Raw genomic sequence first — 19,126 nt, 5'->3', positions numbered from 1 at the left:
AATGTCACCATCGGGTTCTTGATGGCGCTCCAAAAAGCTGCATATTCTGACCAGAACTTCGTCCGGTAGTTGCGCCAGAACACTCCTACTGAAAGCTAGGGTGACCGAAGTCAGCCTTCATCTTCGAAGGAACAACCAAATAACTATGTGAGAACATGGTTCTGACCTAAAGCGGCCAGGGGTTTGAATTGTGGCTAACTAGCGCTAGCTACTAGCGTGACTGCTGTGACGCGTACCTATGGCTAGACGTAGACAGGCAAACACGTGAGAATATGTTCCTGCCTTCAATCTCCTCTGCCTAGCCGAGTAAAAGTAGCCGCGCCTGAAACCCTCTTCAGATGGATACATGTCTGATGTCGGATCAGATTGCCATGTCTTCAAGCTTCTTGTAGCCGTCTTAAGCGTTATTAGCAGCAGCTGAACCCCGTCTCACGGTTCCAGCATGCTCAGCAACCGCAGCCTTGGTGTCTGGGAATACCTTTGTCGACAGATCAAACACCGGCAGTGGGCACGGAACACCAGTGCTAGCACAAACAGTGATGATAGCCAGGTACCATCCCATCAATACCGCGACAAAACCGAATCCACCTGCAATCTTAAAGTAGTATACAGCCTTCTCCAGGTTTCCCGCACCAATGGCAGCCTGTCCTGCAGCGAAGAAGGCGAAGAGGAAAACCAAGGTGAAGAAGACGATGACGAAGGGGACGTTGGTGCGGAGCGATCCAAGAAGGAAGATGAAGGATACGAGGCAGAGGCAGACGTTGTAGGCGACTTGACCACCGGTGAATGCAAGCGCTGCTGCACCGGCACCGTCGGCTCCGTATGCATTCGCGAGAGGGTGTGTTGGGTCGTTGGTGTACGCGATCGAAACCCAATGGATACCGAAAATTGTAAATACTGCCAGACATTAGCGGATGCACCCGGTCGACTTGAGAAGGCTGAGGTCTTACCGGTGAATGGATATGTGTTTCCAAGGATGAATTCGCATATTCCTGCGATGACCATAGCCATGCCACCGTAGAAGTACCAGGTGCCTGTGATTCCAGCCAAGGAGGTACTGCTAGCACCTTGGAACTCCAAAAGGCAAAACATAGTCTGCGAGAAAGGTACAAGGAAACCAAGGAGACCAAGCAGTGTGGGGTTACCCAATCTTTTTGCAAGATCACCTTTGGCTGCGGTTGGCTGGAAGAACAGACGTTCATACTGCTCTGGTGTCAATGCCACTGTCATTTGTCGGGTCAAGCTATTGTGTTCGTAATCCATCTTTGGGTCTGACATTGGAGATGAGTCGTGAGTAGCCATGGTTGGCGTTGAGATGGTAGACGTGGACAAAAAGATGAGTTGTGCGAGATGGTGATGCGAAGTCCGGCTGTTGCTGATAAACGAGGAGTGTGCCAGAAAGTCATGTTGTGAGCAGGGGCATCGTGCTCCTTTTGTCTTCCTCAACGTATGAACTTGGCAATAGTGCCATCTCCATCATTGATCACCCTTTTCGATGTGGCATCCACCAATGCAAAGTAAACTGTCACTGTGGCATGGGGAATCATGGGGACAACTAACCCAACCTTTCGACCGTGTCGCCGCATTCCACTCACGGTGGACCAACCGTATCCTGGTCCGGAATCGAGACACTGGTCACAGTCTGGTTCATGGGACTTAACTCCGAAGCCAATTAGCATGAAGAGAACAGGCTTTGATCTAAAGGTAAAGCTTCAACCAAACATGTCTGTGTCGATAGCGGTTCGCGTCGCCAGTAAAAGCTTAGCAATTGCTTGGGTTGCTTGCTGAGATGGCTTGCTCAGTCGTCATCATGCATGCAATAGACTTTCATAGTTGACGACTAGACCCCAAGCATGAGGGGAAAACGGAGATTGAAAGAAAGGAGTTGCGGACTTTCAATCTTCGCGTGCCAACAAATGGGAGCATTTATGCATGAATACAGACCGAGGCTCGTCAAGTCTGGACTTTTCAGCTCTGGAATTTTGACCCACGAGACGCGTGGTGCGCGTGGTGATCGACACACTTTTCACGTGCAGAAGAGGAGATCCGGGGGAGCCGCTGGGGTCTCAGTTGGCTAGAATTTCGGGTTGAGATCTCGGCTAGGATGGTCGTTGAGTCGTTGGCTTCCGCAAACGATCGAGTTCGCTCGCTTCCGATCAGAGAGAGAGAACGCATCGGCTGGAATCTGCTGTGGGACAACGAGGTGAGCTTGACCATTGCGAGTAGCTATCCTCGTTGAAATGTGGATTGCTTGCATTGGGTTACACGACATCGTGGTTGAGAGGAAATTTTTGGTACTGATTTGCTGCATAAAATAGACCGTGACTTATCACGCCCCAGATCGCCTAGTATCAATATGATTTCCAAATTTGCCTAGCCACGTATGTAAACTGCGAACTCTGGTTCTCATTCGCAGCCAAGCTAGACCATCAAAAGTATCAATGGTGCGTATGCGCGCCCATACCAGCACTCCAGCACGTGACCTCTGTTGCCGTGCTGTCAACAACGAGCGGCTTTGCTGTACCACATCTTACTCAATGATGTGAGTAACTATGGGAAAGGAGTGTGATGGTTCCGCCGCGATTATGGTACGCTAGATCCGCAGGGAACGCAGAGCTGATGGCGGCGGGAGTGTTTCCAGGGTGTGTCAACTACAATCAGGTGAATCTTGAAGCTATCCGCATCACCCGGGGTCGGACAATGAAACCTGCGTAGTACGCGGACTTGGTGATCTTGTGCCGTGGGGCAAGCGGACTTTGTGATGGCCTGACAGATTAGTGGTCGATGACCTGGCCCCACAGGTGAGCAAGCGCACCACCACGAGGCAGCGAGGAAGGGGGAGTTTCTGAAGTTCTATATCATTGTTGTTGTCATCTATGTAAGCTAGTGTACATTATCTTCTTCGCGTAACAGCCATCTACTCTATTGTCCTGGAGAACCAACTGGGAAGGAAGTAGTGAAGGGAACCTGCAACAAATGCTGTTCAGCCCGTTCAAGCTAACATGATACACCATAAGGCGCGCGCAAAGCCATTCAGCGACAGAGCTTTGCTTTTGTAGTCCTTGCAGTGTATGGAAGCTGTAGTTAATGCTCCGAAAAGAGAAAATAGAGTTGATATCGTGGGCGCTTCAAACCAACAGAACAGGTTCAGAGCCTAGAGGACCGCATCGTCTTCTCTCTCTGCTTATGCTTCTTGTGCGGCTTCTGGTGCTTCTGGGCTCCGTGACCACCACCCCGAGTATTGCGATTGCCTCTTTGACCACTGTCGTTAACGCCAGAGCCGCCAGTGGGGCGTGCAAGCTCGGCTGCTAGCCGCGCTCCCTCGTCGGCCACTTGCTGAAGGGCTGCTGCTGCAGCTCGTTCCATAGCCTGTTGATGAGCAGCTTGTTGTTGTGGCGTTAGTGTCTGTGTCAAGCCTTGTTTCTGCTTCTTGGTTGGCTGGCTTCTTGATGGAGTAACAGGTCTGCTAGGCGGCTTATCGGACGGTGATCTTCGTTCTCTTGTCCGCTTCTCAGCACCGGTTGAAGTCCGCGAGATGCCACCCAGCTCGGTGCTGCTTGAGGTTCCAGTACGATCTATACCTTGCGTGGGTGGAAGCCCTGCGCTACCTGTCATAGAAAGTCCTGTGTTCGCTCGAGATGGAGGACGTGACCCTGGTTCGCTCAAATTGTCCGTGGCCCTCCTGAGTAACGATGGATCGGCAGCTCGAGGTGCTGGTCGCCTACCACCTTCTGAGCTTGCTGAAGAAGCGCTTCGACTAGTTGGCTGGATCCTAGCTTCCGGAAACAAGATATCCGTGTCGGCACGGGATGGTGGACGGGAGGACTGGTGGTAGAGGTCCGATGAAGGAGATGGTTGTTCACCACCAGTTCTGGGCACCTCGCTGTTGTTCCGGGATGAACGTCCATCACCAGAGTTGTTTGATTGGCCTGTCCCTCTGCGAATCAATGTGCTTGTGTCCGGTCCAGCTGCAATGCCTCCGGTGGGAGTCCTTGGTGACGCAGGCGTCCGACCGGACGCATGTCTAGTTTGCTTCATCCTCTCGGATTGCTGCTTGGCACTGATATTCTGTTGGTCGACGTTTGCAGAGAATGTCTTACTGACGTCAACCTCCCGGTCGGCAACATCCTTGTCTCGGTAGGTTGTCCACTGACTCATTCCTGCACTGTTCGGATTTGACGGGACATTGCCAGCAGACTGAGTCGTTGTATTACCTTGCAGAGCCTGTGAATTCACGTACGAACCCTGAGCCATGACTTCAGATGCGACCTGTAGCTGATCTGGATACTGGCATTTCGGGGGGTGTCGAGCTTTACAATGGTTGCAAGGTTTCTTACCATCACAAGCCTCTTTGGACTTGGACGTTCGCTCTGTCCACTTCCTGCATTGATCGCAGGTGAGGTGCCCGTGCTTCCCCTTTCTCTTTGCTGTGTCATACGAGCAATCCGCACTTTTTGGGACACCCTTGGCATTATCGTTGGTACACGGTCCACAGGCAGGTATCATGAAACCACAACTCCTGTGACGATCTGCGCACGGTTTACATGCTATCCTCGTGCCGCCAATTGCTGCGAAACGTGGTGGGGAAGCTTGCGAACCATGGTTGCTGGAGGCGACAGCTGGAAGAGCTGCACTGAAGGCACCAGACATCTGTAATGGGTTCTGGGCTGTATTTTGAGATGTAATTTGAGGCTGTTGATCGCCTGGCCATATGCACCGGTCGTACTTCTTTTGTCTGGAGGCGCAGTTGTTACAAGTGGGCATATTGCCATCACACTTGGTGTGGCGGGAAGCCCTCGTTACTCTGCATTGGTCGCAAGTGTACACTCCCTTGGTCTGGCTTTTCGAGGTTGTAAGGCTGCAATTTGCTACCAATGCCCTCCACTTTGCACAAGTGCCACAGGTAGGTCTGACACCATCGCATTTTGCGCCTTGACTGTTAGCGCATTGCTGGCACCATTCAGTTGAATGAGCACCCGCATTTTGGCTGCCCGAGCCTGTTTGGGTCTGCGACTGGCGGACCGAAGCACTGCCGGACGGGACGTTGCCAGAAGCTGCAGGCAGTGTCGACAGAGGTGGCGCTCTCGGATGCCTTTCGGTCGGGTCGTAGCGAAAATTTGCCAGAAGCTGGGGATGGACTCCATAGTCAACTCTGCATGAGTCTTCTAGTTCTGCAGACGACTTGCACGTCACGCAACATTGTGAGTCAACGCTCCAGACACATCGAGCATGGGTTCTGACGCAGTTGGCGCAAGCTCCAGGTACACAGTTTCGACAAAAGATATATCGGACGCGTCTCAGGTGCCGAGACCTGGCGAAAGGACTCATATCGGAGAGGCAGTTCGGAATGCCACAACGCTCGTGGAAAGTGTGCTCATCCTGCTCCATCCCGCATCGGTGACATCTCTCGTACTCGATCACATAGCACATGGCGCGATTGCTTGACGGACTTTTCGTAGATGGTCGAGCTCTACCTGATCCTGTCCAGTTTGCAGCTGATTTGCCCTTGTAAGCGGGACGGTCTGAACAATCGTCTGGAAAGATAGTGGTACTGTAATCAACAGAAGCTCGAAATTTGAAAGGAGCAGTTGTATTATACTGTCTATCCTGCTCAGCGTTTGCCGGTCTTCTTGATGGTCGAAACATCAATTCATGCTGCTCATGACTGATGAGCACAACGCGAATGCTCTCCAACATCTGCTGCAAATGTGTTTGTACACGACCCTCCTTGTCAGAAGAGGCAATCGCCCGTCAGCTCGTCACACAAGGAATACCATGCTTATGTCGCTGTTCCATGCCGCAGGATCGTAAGTGTTCACAACGCGCTGAACCACTTGTTCTGATCCTCAAAACGTATAGACCAAACGTGACCCTCTATGATTCAACCCTCCAGCCACCGACCGTCATCTCCGACTCAAGCCGCGCCAGTGCCGGCCCTTACCATCGGGCCCCAATTAGCACGAGGGTTCATTTGATACCTGACGAGCTTCCCTCCCCTCGAATCTCTAAAAGAACGACCCAGCTGAGCATCGAAGACAATCTCCAGTTCCGAGACATCACCTCCTGCATCGATGAGAGCCTTGCCGGTTACTCTAGGAGCATTGTGAGCTGAGACAACTGACACTCCATTCATGTTATCAGCATCGGCCCCGTTTGTGACTAAGTCAACGTTCGAGACATCGACAGGAGAAATTGGGGCACCGTTTGTGGTTGAAAACTCGACGGCTTTGTGAGTAAGGCTTGCAGACGGATGCTCAAGCTCATATAGAGCGCTTCTCAATACTCCCTGCAGATCAGTCACATCCTCAATGTTCACCGCGTCGCGACCGTTGCCCAGCTTCTGTAGCAGGCTCTCGCGCAACCTAGCAACATAGAGTGTATCACCTTTCCTGTCTCGAAGACGCTTCAGGATGTTCCATCCAGGGCTGGACTTCTTCACACTGGCTTTCCCCTCGAAATCCCCTTCTCCTAGTAATCGTGGAACCATCGAACTTTCTTTCTGACGAGCCCATTCACGCATCACCTCCCAGATGACCTTCCATGGTGCGTTGGTCTTTAAACTGCCCGGTTTGCAGTGAGATCGTGTACACGTGTATCCGAGACCTAGGATGGCACCTCGAAGTGGGTCCTCTGTGGGTGTAGGAAGTGAAAGGACTCTCGCAAGGAACGTCGGCATGAAGAAGAAAGGAGACTCCGAGATCAGGTGAGGCGGAAGTCGAGGGATAATAGGCGAGGGGGGTTCGCCCTTCGATTGAGACATCACTGCCTCTTTGCTGGGCTTTGATGTACTAGCCCAATCCACGTCTTCTTCTTCCAGCGCTACCGTCAACATTCCCCTGATTCTTTCGGTGGTTCCATAGATTGTCTTATCAAGTTCTGGAAGTCGATCAAGGATCTTCTGTACAAAGGTAGGGTTATGGAGAGGCCCAGCCCACATAGGTCCGCCAAGATGCGTCTTGGTACCACAATGGTCACAGAATCTATCTGTGGATGGCGCCTGAGCAAATCCGTGTTTGAAGAACTTCTCGCCTTTCTTGTCTTCTTTTACTTGGTTTCTAGCAACGAGCTGGGTCTGCCAGGCCTGACAGCCTTGATCGCAGTTGTAGACGAGCATGGTCGTGCCAGCCATCAATTTGACCTCTTGTTGCGATTTGTGGACGCGGATGAACAGACGGCAGTAGAAGTCGATCGAGAGCGAGAGGAATGGCTCGATCGCGATGCCGTACTTGCTAGCTGTTGTGGCAATTGAGTGAAGAATGAGGCGCATGCCGGCCTCGTGAGAATAAGGACCTTTCAATGGGATACCGTTGTACAATGCGTAAGTCTTCTCGGGGTAGCCATTGGAAGCCCAGACACCAGCATCGGTACAAGTGACGCAGAGCATTCCTCCATCAGCCACTGCCTGAAGAGCCGAATCAATGAACGGTGCTGCGCTCCCATAAGGATCGAGATCAACCACATCGAATTTGTGGACATACGCCGGACCTGCATCAAGATGTTCGTTGCCACTCTTGCTGTACATAAACTGCCGAGCGTCTCCTAAATTGGCAAAGACGGTGTCTGTGAGCTTGTTGTGCTCGATGTTGAGCTTGATGGCCTGTACTGCTTCAGGTAACATGTCGTTGGCGACGACTTTGGTGGCGAACGGTATCTCCTTGGCGTATCGTACAGCTCGAAGACCGCTAGCTGATAGGGCATCAAGGATCGTGAAAGCTGTTCGACGGTCTCGCTTGTCGGAGGCTTTTGCTTCATTCTGAAGCGGTTCAGTGTTACCTCCGCTGTGCGTCTCTCTTGCAGCTGTGGCGGCCTCAGAAGCTGCTGGACCAGAACCCAGTTGCTGAACCTCAATGTCAGCCAGATCATCCGCATTGTCATCTTTTGATCGTTTTCTTCCTGCACTAACACTCTCGGTCTCGGTGTCGAGCTCGGCATCCTGCGCTGTGCGTTTTTTCGAAGACAATTTCGTAGTCTCAGTTTCAATCTGTGGCTCACTCGAATGGTCTTTTTGTGGTTTCGTGCCATGCGTTGCCACATTTTCACTAGCGCTCAGCTCAACAGCATCATCTGTGCGTCTGCCTGTAGATATCTGCGTTGTGCTCGCTTGAGTAAGGTGGGCAGGCTTAGCACTTACTCCTTGCTTTCCTCTGCCAGCCTTCTTCTGTCGGCTTCGACCAACATTCTTCTGATGCCTCTGTTGCTTTAGCGCAGTTGCGCTCTCGCCATATATAAGAATTGCGAGGACACTCAGGTCGCGATTGTACTGTTGAATAGGATTGTAGAAGACTGCTTGATCGCCTTCATCGTTGTTTCTTGGTTGACCAGAGTGAGCAGGGATCTTCTTCGTTTGACCAGAGTCTTTCTGATATGGTGCGAGGATCCTAGCTTGGCCTTCCCTGATCTGCCTGTAATGACGATCATCGATTGTGATTGGAGTGACCTCTGAGGCAGCCATATTGATTCCACGAAGAAACTGTTTGGGAAGAAGCCTACCAGGGCTCGACACGAATGATTTATGTACAGACTGAAGACTAGACTGACCAGCAGTTTTGCAAATAGTCGACTCGAGAGAAAGACGCGCGCAAAGACCAAGCATAACCTACCAGCGCCTCGCTGTTGATGAAAGTGATGTAGGGACGAAATCAATTCAAAAGTTTTGATTGGCCGAATCGAGGAAGAATGATTTTTGCCAAGCCTTGCCGGAACAAGGTTGTTCCGGTACCCACTCGCTACACTTGAATCTTCCTACTTATTCCCCTTCACTCACTTCGGCGTACAATGTCTCGGACTCAAGGAATCCAATCTTCCATGTCATAATGCACGCGTCAACCTGTCTAACTCGATCACACAGTAATTGACCTCGAGAAGAGTAGAGACTCCTATTACGATATACAGCCGTTCTCGACGACCTGACCTACTTACGTTCCCACCATGCCGGTCTGCTCTACCAAGCTCTTGATGATGGTTTCGATGCGCCTCCCTAAAATCTCATTCTGGCGAGTCACATAAAACTATCCTCGGCACCACTACCAGCGAATTCAACCTGCAAGCGCCTGTCTCGAGCTTTCTTGAGATGCTTATCCTTCTTCTTCTTTATCTTGGTAATCTCCTGCGGACGAGTCATGGTCGGGCTAGATGGCTCATCATATTCGTCGCTTTCGACACCTCCGTCCATTTCGCTTGCATCCAGGTCTCTGTGTACAACAGCAATCGCCCAGTCCTTCCTTTTTGTGCTTTGTGCAAGTTCTTCGGCATAGCTAACACCTCTGTGCTTACCCTCTTCACATTGGATGCTGATGATAAGTGTCGTTGCTGTTGGCTCATCAACTTCGTCTTGATGCTTTGAATCATATTGCAAGGCTGCTTCCATGCTTGTCATCATCCTCTCCATCTCGTCGACCATAGTATCGTACCTGAGACGCGCTGTCTTGTCCGAAAAGATCTCCTTGCGAAGTCGAGGAGCAAGGCCAGTGAAATTCTTGCGAAGCTTTGCAGGAGGATTAGGGACATCTCGGACCGAGAACTTCAACATTTCCTCGCCCTCATCAGGATCATCTACCGGGCCATTGACGCGCCCGTAAGATATAATCTTGAGATTGAACTTGGCAGCTTCGTGATGTGTCCCATTCAGACTGCCATTCGCTTTCGGGCCAGTAGTAGTTTTGTCCTCTGGACTTGGGCTTCGACTTTTCGTATCCTTGGAAGTCTCTTTAGACTTCTTTTGGGGCTCCTTCTTGCCAGCGTTATCGCTGGACTTTGTTCTGACACGTTTCATCGTGTTTAATGTCAGTGAGATTGGTTTGTGTGAGGCTGTGGTGTTGTTGAGCTGATCACTCGTCTATGGAGCAATCAGCTCACTTATACCCCAATCTTGCTGGTGAGCAGAGCGTAGCACCGTGTTGTCATCATCTGCGCAATGATGCAACGACAGAAGAGGTAGCAATACCACTTTTGTGATGGGTTAACACTTTGTGGATGACTTGTCCTTCGGGTACGTAGATGAGAAGGAAAGAACCACGCGTCAGACCTTGACCGAATGTGAAGACGAGAAGTTGGGGCTGACAGGAAATTGACTCAACACAAAGCGTGGGATGGCGGCATCACGAGACCATCTCACCATAGCTGAGCGTTGGACGACTCGGGTGCTTCGTCATCTTCCGAGTGCGGATAGGCGACTGGCACCTTCCCCAGATTGTCTCAGATTAGGTGCCCCACCTTCCCCAGGTTCAATTACTCGCCGTGCACCGCTGGTGAGCCTTGTACAGCTTCGATCTCAGCCTTGCGAGAACGCCATCTGGAGCGTCCGGTCCCTCTAGTAACAGCTTCCCGAGCTTCCTTGCTTACCATAACAACAATTGCTGGGCTTCTTCTTGAACTATCAGGAGCATCGAGCATATCATACTGGACTCACAGATACGTAACATGACCATCAAGATCAAGAAATTCGGGCCAGAGTGCGTGCCTTCGTCATTGGAAGCTGAATAAATGTTGATGAGTGTAGACAGCTGCTTGGCGCTCCAAGGAGGTCTCCAGGATATCCCAGTCCCGATGGCAAGAAGTTTCTCTTCACTCAATCTGTGTATTCATTCGATTCTCATTCCAAATCATCTGAGATCGTAGTCTTCGATTTCGAGTCCGGCGAGCAGAATGTCATCAGTACAGACAACGGTGCCAGCGAGCCAAAGTGGCTTGGTGACGCCAATCAGCTTGTCTGGCTGAAGGAAGGTGATAATGGCAATACAAGTGTCATTGTAGCCGATGTGCATTCACCAGGCAAGACATATACAGCTGGTACCATTGCCGGCCCGGTCTCCAGCCTGAAACTGTACGAGATCAAAGATGGCATGATAGCCATGGCAGTGGCTGGCAAAGCCAACCCAGACGGCAGCCTGCACAATCCCAAGAATTCTCCGAAGGAGCGAAGCACGGCAAAGGTGTACGATGCGACGTTCGTGCGGCACTGGGACAGCTATGTTACAAAAGAGCGCGACTCAATCTTCACCGCTGTATTGCAGAAGGCTCCAGCACGTGTTCAAGGCAGAGAAGGCCGTTACAATCTTGTTGGCTTCATGAATGCGCTGAAAGGCACAGGCCTAGAATGCCCGATACCACCCTTTGGCGGCACTGATCACTTCGATATTGGTCCTAAAGGTCTCGCCATTGTCGCCAAAGATCCTGATCTCAACCCTGCCACTCACACAAAGTGCAACGCATACTTCATTCCGAAAGAGGATCTGATGGATCTAGCAGAGTCCAAGCCTCGGAAGATTCAGGTCCCTCACTTCAACGGCGCGGCAACGTGTCCTGTGTGGGCACCAAACGGTCTCCTCGGCTTCCTGCAAATGCGCGAAGACGGCTATGAAAGCGATCAGAACCATATCTTTGAAGCCGCCATCGGAGATGCGAATAGCGACATTCAAGTCCGGCAGCTCTCATCATCCTCAGAGCCGCCTTTCGACCCTCACAACAACTTCTGGTCTCTGTCCCCAAGCAGCTTTGTTTGGTCCCCTGACTCCAAGTTCCTCTACGTCCAAGCCGAGTATCAAGGCGCAGGCTGTCTCTGGGCTTATCCAATCAATGTCGGTGACTACCCTCTCACAATCCGCCAACTTACGAACAGGAACTTCATCACAGAAGCAATACCTATTCCACAGTCATCAACCATCCTCATCTCAAGTAATAGTCTGGTTGACAACAGCATCTACTCCCTCCTGAACCCCTTCAACATGGAATCGTCGCCAGGCTCTATAGCCAACCAGCCATCAACAACACTAACAGTCCTGCCTCAGCCTTCCTTCATGCACAACCAGTTCGGACTCTACCCAACCCAAGTCAACAGTCTCTGGTGGAAAGGCGCGCACGATCACCCCATACATGCTCTCATGATGCGCCCATCAAACTTCGATGCCTCCAAAAAGTATCCATTAGCGTATCTCGTCCACGGTGGACCTCAAGGCGCATGGTAAGCCCAACACAGGCCATACATCCACCACCCATCCACCAACCCCATAACATCCATTGACCAACCAGATAACCTCCTCCTAGGAACGACCAATGGTCCACCCGCTGGTCCCCCGCCCTCTTCGCCGAACAAGGCTACATCGTCATCGCCCCCAACCCCACCGGCAGCACCGGCTACGGCCAACCCTTCACCAACGCAATTAAAAACAACTGGGGCGGCAGTCCCTATACCGACCTCGAGCGCGGCATAACCCACATAGAATCCCACCTCCCCTTCGTCGACACAACCCGCATGGTCGCACTGGGCGCAAGTTACGGCGGCTACATGATGAACTGGATGGCCGGACACCCCCTCTCCAAGAAATTCAAAGCCCTCGTCTGTCACGACGGCGTCTTCAGTATGACGGGGCAACTCGCGAGCGAAGAACAATACTTCCCGCAACACGATTTCGGTGGTCCGATCTGGGAGCGACAGGAAGTATACGATAAGTGGGATCCAGCAAGACACACAAGTAACTGGACGACGCCAATGCTGATTATCCATAATGAGTTGGACTACAGACTTACGATCAGTGAGGGGTTGAGTGCGTTTAATGTGTTGCAGGGGAAGGGGATTGAGAGTCGGTTTTTGACGTTTAGTGATGAGGGACATTGGGTGTTGAAGGAGGAGAATGCGTTGGTTTGGTGTCTTGTTGTGCTGAATTGGTGTAATCGGTTTGTTGGGTTGGGGGAGGTGAGGGATCGGATGGGACGGAATGGGGATGAGTTTTGTAGGGTTGGGAGGAGGGGGGAGCCAAGCGACAAATAAGATCTGGCCGTTGTAGCCCGGATAATCGAAATTGGTTCAGCGGCGGAGAGGAATTCAGAAATAGATCTGGATATTTGTTGAGGGGAGAAGTAATGGGTGATGAATTATCTAGAGCACTGATGTACATAGCTTTCCATGAGCAAGCGCGCAATAATATACACAAATTCAGAGACCTTTTTGTCAGATCCCCATACGTCAACGCCTTCTTCCTTATCCGCTATGCACTCTTTACACAGCTTTTCCCGTAGTTCCACAGTTGTCCCTTTGCCAGACGGCTTTTTCAATGGTGAACCAGACGTTGCGCCTATCTTTGAAATCGAAATCGCGCCATCCACTAAACCGCGAAGATGCTTCACCAGTCGACGCCTTTTTGAGAACTTTTGCCAAAGCAGGAATTTGCGCCATTTGTTAACTCCTTGTATCGGTTGAACTCCTTTGGGGAGAGATGGTTGAATCTCCATGTAGACATCTCCGAAGCCCTCGTCGTCCTCCCAAAGCTCCACAAGCCAGATTCCGCTACCGAAGCCGTGTTCCTTCCAACCCAAGACGATATGAGCCACTTTCCACATGAAATCGAGACTCTATTTCCGATTCAACCATTCAGTAAGTTGCTCCGCCACGTATGCCTTGTCCACAGGCTTTCCATCAAGCTTGCCGCCCGGTTTGAAGAGTTCTTTGAGTACATTGCCAGGCTTGACCCCCTCTGAGCCACTCTCGAGTATATCAATCTGTTCTCGAAGTGCCTGTCTTATCTCGTCCTCCGTAAGAAGCTTGACGCTGCCATAATATTCATCCATTACTTTGACTTCCTGCATCTGTTTCTCTTCTAGATCTTGTCTGTTTGCCTTGCTGAACTCGTCGGCGGCTGCTATACTACTGTTCCTTTTCTTCCGGAGCGCACTAAGAAGTTGCATGTCTGTTTTTATTGGATGGGCTGTTTTGGAGGCGTTGTTGTATTCTGAGATCATGGAACGGAGTACATTGAGGCGCGGAGTGTCCTTTGCCTTCATGGCTGCCTTGAGATCATTCTTGATCTTGGCCAGCAGCGGAGGAATTGCTGTGTCTGTGGAGGAGTGTCTTGTCTGGTTCCGAGCGGTGAAATTGACTGGTGAGAAGCCATTTTGACGGAGCTCACACCGTGGGCAGATGTAAGGCGTCTTCTTGCGCGTCGATCGAAGAGCTGATTGTGTCGCAGAGGTCCGTAATGAAGCCATATTGGTGGAGACTGATCGTATATCGCTTATGAGGTGGTGGCCAATTGCGGAAAACAGTCGATAAAGAGAGTTGCTAGCAGTAAAACATGTACAGAAAGAATTTGATGATAAGATCAGATGAAGTGACTAAAGCAGAGCTACAGATATGACTGATGAAGTGATAGAGAAGCTGAGATGAGAAGAGATCGAGTTGATCCTTCTCAGAATGGAAGCTCCGAAGAAAATAAAGTTCAGCCGAAGTATTGCCGACGCACCTGCACGCGTTTGCGGCAGAAAGTGCAGGCACGGCAGGTGCAACTGCCAAAAGGTTTCCAGATTCTTTATTGGAATCCAAAAGCACCACTTTGTCCATCGAACGACATATAGCATTGTTGGCTTGGGCTGACAGCTGCCGTTTCTACCTCAACAACTCCTTTCCCCATCCCACCTCAATACCCTCCTCGATGATACAATAGCTCTCTTACCGCAGCTGAGCGTCGCCAGGCTCACAACATGGCAGCCGCATACGCAACTCCTCCTCGTCCTGGCCCTGGCGGGTATATGCAGACCCCAGCCGCTCAGCGCATAGCAGCGCCATCGTTTGGCCAGACCCCAGGTCCCGCGCAGCGAACAACAGACCTCTCGTCGGTTGGCGGAAGCCAGGTCTCTGGGGCTACACAGCCTTCGTTGCGCCAACCAGAGAACCTCACAGCTGCCGAAAGAAGTGCTAGAGCTATCAACAATGCTCTGGTAGAAGTCACGCACTCAAACTCTCTTGATGATGAATATAGAACGAGATATGCCTCTGACTACGACATGAATACGAACACAGTGTGGGCGCCGTTTCAAAAGCTACGCTCGCATAACATCCCAGACCAGATCTTCGAACAGCTGAACCGCTCAGAGGCATCTACCAATATGGGTCTCTTCGCCGAAATACATTATGCCTGGGTTACGGTGGATAATGCCTTGTATATGTGGGACTACACCCTGAACAACCCTGAGCTTCTTGGCTTTGAAGATCAACCCTATAGCATAGAAATGGTCAAATTAGCCAAGCCTAAGAAGGGCGTGTTTCTGGATTCTATCAAGCATATGATAGTCCTTGCTACTGTTGACCAGATCATGCTGCTCGGTCTAGGTGAAGACGCGAACACTCCAGATGCTGGCTTGACCCTCTTTCAGACTGGCATGTCTGCCTCTGTGAGAAGCCTCGGCGTCCGACATATTACCTCCTCAGCAAAGACTGGCCGCGTCTTTTTCGGATGCGCATCCGACAATGACGTTCGTGAGTTGAAGTACCAAGCACAAGATTCCTGGTTCTCGACCCGCTGCTCGGTCGTCAATCATACCAAGAAGGTTTATGACTCCTTCACGACATCACTCGCCGTGTTTCGAGCTGGCTCTACGGAGCACATCATAGATCTTGATGTTGATGACTCGCGGAACATACTCTTCACACTGTCGAATAAGTCCACTATCAAAGCCTTCTTGATGAATGGTGAGAGCCTAGACTTCAAGACAGAGATGACGTTCCAGAACATACGGCATAATGTCGATCCTGCTGTGCAAGGTCCGATTTTCGACAGAGCACGTTTGGTGTCAATAAGCGCCATGTCCGCACAAGAAACCAGCAGTTGGGTTCTGCTGGCAACAACGAATAGAGGATATCGAATATACTTCAGCGGGTCATTCGATTATCCTCCGCGGCCGGGTCAGCCCGGTCCGCTACTAGGAATCACTGCTAGCCATGTCCGCACACCTCCCTTATTGGCAGCGAATCCTGGAGAGGAGGCTCCCCAGTATGTTAGTCAGCCGAACAATTACCTGAACGCGGTGACCACCGCAAAGCGTTTCCCGCCAGGTTACTTCTTCGCATCTGTTGCCAGAACACAGAACGCAGACCAGGAGCGACTGTTCATATCTGTGCCCGACACACAAGCAGATAATTCATATGTTCGACCTCAACAGGGCAGTGCCGAATCTGCAACTTGGGTAGACCTACACAGTCAAGTCATGGACATTGGTTTCACAGTACCATACAAAGGCGCTACGCCACAGCCACAAGGATTCGGTTACGAAATGGCTGTACAATTCGACGAGCCGATACCCGAGATCGCTGTCCTCACGAACACTGGCGTTCACGTTTTACAGAGGAGGAGGTTTGTCGATAGCTTGTCTAGTCTGATAAGACAGGGTGGTGGTCAAGAAGGATTTCAAAATGAGATTCAGAAACTGATTATCAAATATGGTAGACAAGAAGTCTTGACAAATGCGCTAGCAGTAGCATGTGGCCAAAGTATCGAGACCAGCTCCAGCCGAACATTGCGGATCAATGATCCAGAAGTGCTGGAGGCGGCCCGAAAAGTTTACATCGAGCAGGGTGGACGACCGAGCATAGATCAAAATGCAGCGGCGAGCACGCAGGCTCCGATCGATGCAGTCAAACCGTCACCACGCTTCGAAGCTACAATACGATATGTATCGAGACTAGTACGATCGACATGGCAGCAGGTTATACAGAAGGAGGAGCGATCAGCTGCTGGCTACCAGATAATCTCAGCCGTGAAAGCTGAGAAGTTGCGAGCTGTTCAAGAGAGTCTCACATCACTTCAAAAATTCTTCAACGTCAACAAGAGTTTCATTCGGGGACTAAGCGGTCCTGATGACCTGAGCAGACAATCGAGCAAGGATGATGAGATCGGGCTTCAGGGAGAACACCGAGCATTTCACTCGCTTGTCAAATTTGTGACCGAGATGATTGAAGCATTGTCATTCGTATTGGTACTGTTCGAAGAAAAGGTGGTTGAGATAGTACCTTTGCTACCCGAGAGATCAAGGACCATATTCATGACTATGACTTTTCAGACCCTAGTCGCGACGAGAGACGGCATGGAAGTAGCGAAAGATCTGGTCAAGGCGATTGTGAACCGCAACATTGCAAAAGGTTCGAACGTGGAAACGATAGCAGAAGCGCTAAGAAGAAAGTGTGGCAACTTCTGTAGCTCAGATGATGTTATCATCTTCAAAGCACAAGAACAACTGAAGCGTGCCTCCGAAGCAAAGGCCAATGCAGAGTACTCGCGCAATCTGCTCAATGAAAGCTTGAAGCTGTTTGAACAAGTAGCACACAGCTTACCTCAAGATTACCTCCAAGCAGCAATCACAGAGTACATCGAGCTTCAATTTTTTGCTGGCACGATACAGCTCGCACTAAAAGTCGCATATGAGAACGACAAGACCAATGATGCTCTGGCATGGATGAACGATGGCCGCAATGACAATGATTCAAGGAGGGAAAAATTCGAAAAGCGAAACACATGTTACGATCTGATACATGGTGTCCTAGAAGCAATAGACACGGCACTGGCTTCAAACCCTCCGTTTGTAGACGGACGTCCCTCACTAAGCGCAGTTCGCCGCGACGAGGCCTACGATGTGATCTCAAGATCAAAAGACGAAGTCTTCCTCACAAACCTCTACAACTGGTACCTCTCCAAAGGCTGGTACGACCGCCTCCTCGCCACAGACAGCACCTTCATCGTCACATTCCTCCAGCGCAAAGCCACCGAAGACATCACCCACGCCGATCTCCTCTGGCGATTCTATGGTCAGAATTCACAATTCCACGAAGCCGCAAAAGTTCAGCTCGACCTTGCACAGTCCGCGTTCCCACTCACACTCGACAAAAGACTCGAATACCTCTCCCGCGCCCGCGCCAACGCATCAGCATTCACAACAGCAAACAACACAACATCCCGCAAAACGAAACAGAGACTCCTCACAGAGATCAACAGTCTGATAGACGTAGCGAACATCCAATCTGAGATCCTCCAGCGGCTCCGTGACGACGACCGTCTCCGCGAAAACCGCGAGCGGGTCCTGTCCGAACTCGATGGCCCAATACAGAGCATCAGTGACCTCTTCAACAGATACGCCGACGCCGCAAACTACTACGACGTCTGCCTGTACATCTACGCAATCGCCGACCACCGCGACGCAAGTGTAATCAAGAATACATGGTCTCAGTTCCTCGACGCAACACACAACCGCGCCGTCCAAGAACTGGACGCCGCAGGCAACCAAGCAGACGTCGCATCAGCCTACGAGCTCGTCGCCGAGCAATTCCGCGAAGTCGGCAGCCGTCTCAAGGACTCCGAAGCAGTCTTCCCAATCCCAGTCCTCATCGAAATGCTCGAGAACTACAACATCCGAAGAATTCAAGCAGGCGCCGGCGCAGACGCAGCACAACAAGACGACAATGGCATGCCCCACTGGATCCCCGACATCTTCATCGAGCTCGAAACCCCCTACGAACTCCTCTACGACACACTCGAGACAATCTACTTCAGTTCCGCGCAGCCGAATACACGACCTGCTGAACGACGTGTGATACTCGCTGATCTGCTGTATGTCGTGGAGCGCTGGCTGCAGGTCTCGTATACACGTGCTGGACAGACGCTGTTTGGTGGCGAGCAGGGACAAATGCGGATTGAGGAGTTATTGGTGCTTCTTACTGAGCAGCAGAATGCGAGGCAGATTGGGGAGGAGTGTTGGCAGACGGCGAGACGGTTGAGGGCGCGGGTTGGGGAGATGGTGGCTTAGAAGGTCATGGTTGGGGCTGTTGAGGGGTTAAACGGGAAGTTTGGTGGTGGTGGGTCGAAGGACAGAGATAGGAACGTTGGTGGTGGTGCAGGAGCTGCGTTGAGAGGTGGTGGGCAAATTGTGCAGAAGGCAAAATTGGAGCCGGAAGGAAAGGGGAAAGAAAAGCAGAAGGAGAATCTGTTGGTTAGTCTACTTGATTGATTGACAGCAATTACTAAGGTCTGAGGATCCTGAGCGTTGGTCCAGCTCGAACTCGGGGCTGTGAAGAACTCGGATTGTACCACAAAAGTCATGTGAGCCTGGGCGTTTCCGAAAAGCGAAAGACTCACAGCGAGTGAAGTATTAGATAGGCATGTATTACATTCTGAGATCACCAGCATAAGCAGACGACTAGTCCATTTCCCTTCTTCGGGGTCTACGAAGCAGGCGCTTCGCCCTGTACCTTGCGAAGATGTTCATGGCACCTGCCACGTACGTTCTCGTCGCTGGTCCGACACTTCCATTAACTACAACACAACCGTCGACAACATCAGTGATGCGATGCTCCTCGTCCCAATCCATC

The 19,126-nt window shown here is 51.2% G+C and overlaps 7 protein-coding genes across 7 annotated transcripts; 2 read left to right on the top strand and 5 right to left on the bottom strand.

The window, feature by feature from the left end:
* Positions 1-397: 397 nt before the first annotated feature.
* On the bottom strand, positions 398-1,302 carry PMZ80_008079 (uncharacterized protein; the record flags this gene model as incomplete). Its single annotated transcript, XM_064876482.1, has 2 exons — positions 398-897; positions 951-1,302. The coding sequence occupies 2 exons, from the start codon at positions 1,300-1,302 to the stop codon at positions 398-400; spliced, it is 852 nt and encodes a 283-aa protein (XP_064727789.1).
* Positions 1,303-3,147: 1,845 nt separating this feature from the next.
* Positions 3,148-4,254, bottom strand: PMZ80_008078 (uncharacterized protein; the record flags this gene model as incomplete). The annotated part of the gene is made up of 1 exon (XM_064876481.1): positions 3,148-4,254. One exon carries the CDS (start codon positions 4,252-4,254, stop codon positions 3,148-3,150), a length of 1,107 nt encoding a protein of 368 aa, XP_064727788.1.
* Positions 4,255-5,914: 1,660 nt separating this feature from the next.
* TRM1 (RNA methyltransferase tRNA(m5U54)methyltransferase) lies at positions 5,915-8,452 on the bottom strand (the record flags this gene model as incomplete). The annotated part of the gene is made up of 1 exon (XM_064876480.1): positions 5,915-8,452. The coding sequence occupies one exon, from the start codon at positions 8,450-8,452 to the stop codon at positions 5,915-5,917; it is 2,538 nt and encodes an 845-aa protein (XP_064727787.1).
* A 546-nt stretch (positions 8,453-8,998) lies between these two features.
* On the bottom strand, positions 8,999-9,772 carry PMZ80_008076 (uncharacterized protein; the record flags this gene model as incomplete). The annotated part of the gene is made up of 1 exon (XM_064876479.1): positions 8,999-9,772. The coding sequence occupies one exon, from the start codon at positions 9,770-9,772 to the stop codon at positions 8,999-9,001; it is 774 nt and encodes a 257-aa protein (XP_064727786.1).
* A 647-nt stretch (positions 9,773-10,419) lies between these two features.
* On the top strand, positions 10,420-12,766 carry PMZ80_008075 (uncharacterized protein; the record flags this gene model as incomplete). The annotated part of the gene is made up of 3 exons (XM_064876478.1): positions 10,420-10,451; positions 10,499-11,959; positions 12,043-12,766. 3 exons carry the CDS (start codon positions 10,420-10,422, stop codon positions 12,764-12,766), a joined length of 2,217 nt encoding a protein of 738 aa, XP_064727785.1.
* A 581-nt stretch (positions 12,767-13,347) lies between these two features.
* On the bottom strand, positions 13,348-13,980 carry PMZ80_008074 (uncharacterized protein; the record flags this gene model as incomplete). Its single annotated transcript, XM_064876477.1, has 1 exon — positions 13,348-13,980. One exon carries the CDS (start codon positions 13,978-13,980, stop codon positions 13,348-13,350), a length of 633 nt encoding a protein of 210 aa, XP_064727784.1.
* A 492-nt stretch (positions 13,981-14,472) lies between these two features.
* Positions 14,473-18,564, top strand: PMZ80_008073 (uncharacterized protein; the record flags this gene model as incomplete). The annotated part of the gene is made up of 1 exon (XM_064876476.1): positions 14,473-18,564. The coding sequence occupies one exon, from the start codon at positions 14,473-14,475 to the stop codon at positions 18,562-18,564; it is 4,092 nt and encodes a 1,363-aa protein (XP_064727783.1).
* Positions 18,565-19,126: the final 562 nt, after the last annotated feature.

The sequence above is a fragment of the Knufia obscura genome, assembly GCF_036327395.1.
Source record: "Knufia obscura strain CCFEE 5817 isolate CBS 148926 chromosome Unknown scaffold_10, whole genome shotgun sequence".
In the NCBI taxonomy this organism is placed as follows: Eukaryota; Fungi; Ascomycota; class Eurotiomycetes; order Chaetothyriales; family Trichomeriaceae; genus Knufia; species Knufia obscura.
The sequence above is the reverse complement of the archived record's forward strand: the minus strand, read 5'-3'. Positions and strand labels throughout refer to the sequence as shown.